The sequence below is a fragment of the Cryptomeria japonica genome, chromosome 2, assembly GCF_030272615.1.
Source record: "Cryptomeria japonica chromosome 2, Sugi_1.0, whole genome shotgun sequence".
In the NCBI taxonomy this organism is placed as follows: domain Eukaryota; kingdom Viridiplantae; phylum Streptophyta; class Pinopsida; order Cupressales; family Cupressaceae; genus Cryptomeria; species Cryptomeria japonica.
In genome coordinates this window covers 656,466,757-656,473,495 of record NC_081406.1, presented here as the reverse complement: position 1 = coordinate 656,473,495, position 6,739 = coordinate 656,466,757, and the positions used below count along the sequence as shown (strand labels likewise).

The 6,739-nt window shown below is 35.0% G+C and overlaps 1 protein-coding gene across 1 annotated transcript; it reads left to right on the top strand.

Annotated features, from left to right (window-relative positions):
• Window positions 1–2,217: 2,217 nt before the first annotated feature.
• LOC131034067 (trihelix transcription factor GT-3b) lies at window positions 2,218–5,627 on the top strand. The gene is made up of 2 exons (XM_057965418.2): window positions 2,218–2,830; window positions 4,813–5,627. Exons 1-2 carry the CDS (start codon window positions 2,435–2,437, stop codon window positions 5,392–5,394), a joined length of 978 nt encoding a protein of 325 aa, XP_057821401.2. The 5' UTR covers window positions 2,218–2,434; the 3' UTR covers window positions 5,395–5,627.
• The last annotated feature ends 1,112 nt before the right edge of the window (window positions 5,628–6,739 follow it).

The following is a 6,739-nucleotide window of genomic DNA, read 5'->3' as shown; positions in this document are numbered from 1 at the left end:
ATCTTTATGGTTTATGTATTTGAAAGTTCTTGAATTAAGTTCTTATTTTTCCCAATAAAGAAAAAATGTACAAAATCAAGATCGAAATCTTCATACCTATTTATTCCCAAGCTGGAAAAAACCAAATTTAAAAAAGTTGAGCCTTCATATTTGGACGCCAAAATATCCCTTTTCTCAGAATTTTCTCCCATAAGTCTATTATCCCATCTTTTGTAAAACAATTCGCCCACAAAACTAGGTGATACAAACAATAATAAAACCATTATTCCTCTTGAGCACCACACAACATAATTGAATTTGATTCCCTAGCAAATGATCATATCCATTTTACAGCTTAACTATCAACTAGAATCCTTCAATAGGCAAATAAATTTAGGTTTTTACTTAATTTAACCCTAGATTCTAGTTCTAGTGACTAACCCTAGATTCTAGTTCTAGTGACTTCTCCATTAATGTCAAGTCCTTCTAAATAAACGAGGAATGATTGGTTGGTGAAGCCTATGACCACCTTACGATTTTGAATTAATTTTTATAAACTTTTAAATGTTTTTCCTCAAATGTATAATCAAGTCAAATAAAATCATTAAAAAAAAACAAAAACATTTTAAGTCTTTAGGTGAAATGCCAATAATGTCTACCACAATCATAAAAACACATACTTAATAAAAATAAGAAAAACAAACCACACACGCAACTTATAATCACTTAGCCACACAAAAAAAAGAGAAACTGACAAACATTAGAATGAATGACTACATGATAGAAACAATTGTCAGTTAATCGAAATAGACATCAACAACACCATTTTGTGAATGCAAAATGACAAGCAACATTTGACCATGCATTCAAAAAAGAAGATGACTGAAATATGCTATGGGAGCATGAGTTTTGTACTGAAATCTCTTCAGTTGAGAGCTAAGAATTGAGGAGTATCCATTTTGACAAAGTCACTTGCAACACGATCCCAAGCTCATCCCTTATGGTGTTGGGGCCTTGCACTAAAAAAGACTCGATCTTTGGGAGGCTCATTTATAACCATTCAACTTCACTAGCAGATTGAGGACCCATTGACATCTTTGGAACTATTTTTGATCTGATAAATATTAGAAGCCTTCTATTGTATTTTAATCTATTTTCAAAAGTGGAGAATACTCATTCCTTAAAAAAAGGATTCATATTCATTGTCCATCCTTAAGTGAAAATAGTTTGTGTGTTCAATATCCTTCCTCAAAGGAAGAGCTTTTAAAAGGACACTTTGTATCACATAAATCGTTGAGTGATAGAAAGAGGTGATACAATTGATGGTTTCACAAGTAATTTAATCTCATAAACATAACTAAAATCATCATGAAAAAGGCTAGTATTTTGTGGAGAGCCAAAACTCTTATTGGTCAATTAAGAACTAAATCTCATCAACTTCAATGTGAAGTAGGGTAGTGGAAAAGACAAAAATAAGTATGAGAAAAAATGATAAGTATTTTTTGCTCTATCAGGGTTGTGGAATCATAAAAACACTTCATTATGAAGTTTGATGCATTTAGGGACATCATTTGCTAACATGTAAATATCTTCACAATTGACTGTTGGTATAGTTTATTAATGAAGGGACTCTTAGAAGTCATGGAAGCTCATCATCATCTTGAATAGAAAAAAGATTGAAATATAAAAGATAAAAATGACAAGATTGACTATCCCATAAACTATTTTTAACCTCATAGATGTCAAAAATTTCTTTCATTTCATTTCCCTCGAACAATTTTTTCTCTTTTTCTTCTTTAAGACGTTCGACACAAAAAGAATCTAAAGATAAATTAAAGATATTTTTCTCGATCTCATAAACTATTTAGTCTCATAAACATCATTAAAATCTTCCATTCATTTACTTAATCAACTCACTCAATTTTAAGAATAATTACCTGCATGGAACCCCATGGAAAGTGCCTTAGCCCCAACACATGCGGTACAGATAGATTCGGCACATAGATTGGTTTGGCTCATAGATTATGTCTTTGCTGTCTGAATTACTTTTGGGCACATGTAAATTTCGAAATTTTGACTGGTCATGACGACGCATTGATTTAGGGGGGTCTTTCCACCGATGTAGCCAAACGCGTTTTCGGCTTAATTAAATTTAGGAAAACAAAATTTAAAAAAAAAGAAGTTTCTAAAGCCTACTCGTTTTTTTCCGCGTTCACATTGGGATTGCCAACACGGTCTATCCGCGTTGAAACTTAAAAAATGCACAGACAAGTCTATAAAACCCAAGAATAAGTTCTCAGTAAAATCTTGCAAAACATACAACACAGAAGATACAGGCATAATAGTAGAAGAAAACAAGATTCCTCGAGAAGTTTGTTTCTGATAGATTTGGGCGTTTTTGTTTCCACAATTTGGGTTGTCTGGCTTTTGGGTTTTGAAATTTGGAAGGAGAAAAATGATGATGGGCGGTGGGGGAGAAGGTGAAGGAGGAGGAATGGGTATTGGGATGGGCATGGGTATGGGAATGGGCATGGGCATGGGTATGGGAATGGGAGGTGTCATGGCTGCCCTGCCTCTGCAATTAACCCCCACTGTGGCAATCTCAGGGGAGCATGTTAACAACAATAGTAATATCAATAACAAGAAAGATGATAGTAGGATTCCTCAGTGGGGTTTCCATGAGACCAAAGAATTCATTGCAATCAGGGCAGAACTTGAGAAGGATTTTACACAGACAAAGAGGAACAAAACTCTCTGGGAGCTCATTGCTGCAAAGATGAAGGAGAAGGGTTACAGGAGAAGCTCAGAACAGTGCAAATGCAAATGGAAGAACTTGGTCAATCGGTACAAGGTGCGTTTCACTTTCTGACTCTACTATCTCATTTTGTCTTATGAGGGTGTGATTTATATTGAATTCTTATTTTCCCTGAATTGATTGTAACTAACGTTCTGCTTTTCCTTCTCGTCCTTCATTTGAGGTGCTTTTCTTTAAAATTTTGAAATGAGATGGGAATTTGAAATTTGACCCCTCGTGTGTGTGGGTGCAAGTTGGGTTTTTGACTTAGCTGAGTTATGGTTCAAATTGAATGGGAATGTTTGGGATTCACGAGGATCAGTCTGGAGTTTAATATTTGTTCTGGTTGTGGTGATGAATGTTGAGCTTCTATTGACTTATACTATTATTTGTGGCTCAAATTGAATGGGGATATCATGCTAGAATTTGTATTTATCATTTAGGAGTTCAACGTTTGTTCTGTGTGCAGTGCTGTATGTTTAGCTCCTGTTATTTATGATATGTAGTCGGGCTTTACTTTTTGTTGTGTTGTAATTTCATAATATGTGGTAAGACTTTTTACCAATTCCATGTATTACTTCCCTTATTGGGTTAAAAAGGAGACACACAAAGTGGAAAACTCATGTATGGTTGTGAAGCGGAAATCAATATGGTGTGTGACTTAGTATAATTGATATGTTTGCGCACTTATGACTGATTCAAATCTGTTATCAGTGGCATACAAACAAATTGACTGATTCAAATCTGTTATCAGTGGCATACAATCAAATTCTTTGCCAACGTATACAATAGAAATCTTTATAGAAAAGGAGGAGCTATAGGAGGTGAATGAAAATCTCATGTAGAGTATTGAACTGGAAATCAATTTGGGTGCGAAATCTTTGTAATTATTATGTGTGGGTTATATTTGATTCACTTCTTTAACTGTTGGTAAAAAATCAAATCTTTGCCGATGCCATACAATCAAAACCTTTATGAAAAAGGAGCCGAATGGGGTGAAAATCTCATTATAGTTTAAAAGCAGATGCAGTTTAATTATATTGTAGGCAGTTTCATTAGTTATACAAATTTTGGAGTCTGCAGTAAAGCGTAATGTTTGTTTGGTGTCTATCAAAATGAATTTGTTTATAGCGTTGTTTAGTTAATGTCATAAATTTGGGTATGTTTTTTAGAAATGATGTTGGGTTAATCAATCTCAGATTGTTTTTATGGCTTAGGGTTTGGAGGCTTTTTTGTTGACTGTTTTTATGCCAGTTTCATTCCTCACTGTTATGCATGTCTTTTATTTTTTGTAAGACTCTGTCTCCTGTTTGAGAGGAGATCCATTGATATTGATCTCTACGTTGTCAAGAGATCTGAATAAGCTATGTTCATTTGAAACTCTAATTGTCCGGATTATGTATGCTTTTGTCAGATCACCGTTTAAGCATAAGTATGTGAAGTTTGATAACATGCAAAAGCAGTAGATGCTCCATCTGTTACAGACCATTGCCTTTGCTTGTGTGTCAGTCATCTTTGTATGTTGATATAAATTCATTGTTTCCTTCATGCATGGCTACAGTAGAGCAATTCCTTGGTTAAGATGGCATTTCTTTCGTTTGTGTATATGCTAATATGGGATTTTAGGTGTTATTATGGGGTACATAGGTGCGTACAAATCTTTTGTAACAAGCAACATTACATTGGTTATTTGGATGCTTCGATATGGATCTGTGATGCTGCTTTTTTGTTGTTTGTAAATTATTTGATTTTGCATGGACTGCGACATATAGAGTGATTATATGCAACATGATTGGTGTCAATCGAGCACAGTAGGCTTTGCTGATGACAATTTTTTATTCTACTGTTTTCTACAGTGTTAGATGTATGTATGTATCAATGCCCTTTTGCTAACTCCTGCTCTAGGGCATTAGCATGGATATAGTAACAATTTTTCATTGTTATATGCTTTTCTTTTCTGCTAGGGGAGCATCTAATGGGACATCTGTCTTCCAGGGTACATCAATACATATTTAATGATCTTTTTTTTTTGTGTGCAGGGTAAGGAGACTTCTGATCCAGAAAATGGTAGACAATGCCCATTTTTTGATGAATTGCATGCTATATTCACAGAACGTGCAAAGAACATGCAACGACTCTTGCTAGAATCTGAAGGTGGAAGTGGTCAACCCAAGAAAAAGCTCAAAAGATTGAAGGGTTTACAGGGGGAGAAATCTTCAGATGAATATTCTGATGACGACGATGAGGATGAAGAAGAAAGTGAGGAGGAACAACGCCTAATGAGAAACAAGAAAAGGAAGGCTGATCGGGAACGTCAGAGAGTGACTGCAGAGAAGAGTCGGGCAAATAGTATGCAGGAAGTTCTCCAGGATTTTTTTCAACAGCAACAGCGCATAGAAATGCAGTGGCGTGAATCTATTGAAAGGAGAGAACAGGAGAGGCGCATGGTTGAGCAAGAGTGGCGGCAAGCTATGGAAAAGCTGGAGCGAGAACGAATACTTATGGAGCAAAATTGGAGAGAGAGAGAAGAGCAAAGGCGCATTAAGGAAGAAGGACGTGCAGAAAAAAGAGATGCCCTTTTGAATGCTTTGCTTAATAGATTAATTCGTGAGGAACTATGAGTCCCAGACTTCATGCTTCCAGGTTTTTTCTGCTTAGAGAGGGTCATACGCATAACATAATTTGAAGGTCCAGATATCATTTAATGTGCAATATTTACCTGCAATCTTCGTGCAACTTAACTTGTGGGTCCATGCAGTTTGAAGGTCCAGATATCATTTAATGTGCAATATTTACCTGCAATCTTCGTGCAACTTAACTTGTGGGTCCATGCAGTTTATTTCTTTATACTGTATACATGACTAGTAGAAGCAAAGAGGGAGCTGGAAATGACAAACACAAACAAGATATGTTGATAAATTGAGTGCATGAATGCTTTGTGAATCTTTGTAATTTTAAACAGGTGGCAGTAATTGGAGGGCTGAATACTGGACGGTTGGTTAATGGATTGTTATTTTATGCTGCATTGTACTATTTGGTCCATTGTTCTAATTGTTTCACAGAGCTTTGCTCGTTGAAACAGATGCAATGGCTGAATTCAGCAAATTTGCCAATAAATTAAGTATTTTTTAAAATTTCTTCTCAGTTCATTTGTTGAGATTTTTCATTTCAAATGTTATAGATCACAGCATTTAATTTTGTTAAAATAAAATATAGTTTATTGCAAGGCATATCAATGATTTTCATTTTGCCGGATGCAATTATCTGACTACTGTTCGTGTTTTATTTATTTCAAAACGTATGCCTGCTAGTGGAATGATTGATCTCAGCAGCTCAATTGCTGAGAAGAGGGATTTAAATTGCCTCTTCTGGGATAATTTTTTTCTTAATGGCGTTGGAGCTAATTTGAGGGAATAAAATGGTAGTTAGGGTTTGTGTCTGAAAAATTTATTGGTGTAGCAAGCTGTAGAAAAAAGTTGAGATGAATGATATATCATACATTACACTAATTTAAATTGCTCTTGGAAAAAGATGTGATCTCGAATTTAGTGTTATACTAGTTGTTTATAACTTAAAATGACTTTGCTACATTGCCTTTAAGCTTTCAAGTCACATGGCTGGTGTTATTTTTTCCCTGAAAGTTTAACATTAGACACGGAATCAATAGTTCCAAACATTTTCATATTTCTAAAAGCTGACGAATGAGTCCTCCTGGTTGCCATCATCTAGGTATATACTATAGATTATGCAATGCAACCTTATTAGTTTTGATTGTGAGTTGCCACTTTCTATATAGAAATTTAAATGAGAGCCATTGGAGCAATGTAAAGCTTCAACTGTAATACTGTTTCTTCTTGTTCAATTATTTGTGTGCTTGTATCAGGTTATGAATGGTTTGGTCAGCATTAACTATATGATTGTATTATGAGCCCCTTACTGATTCCTTTTTGCATTAATTAGTATTAA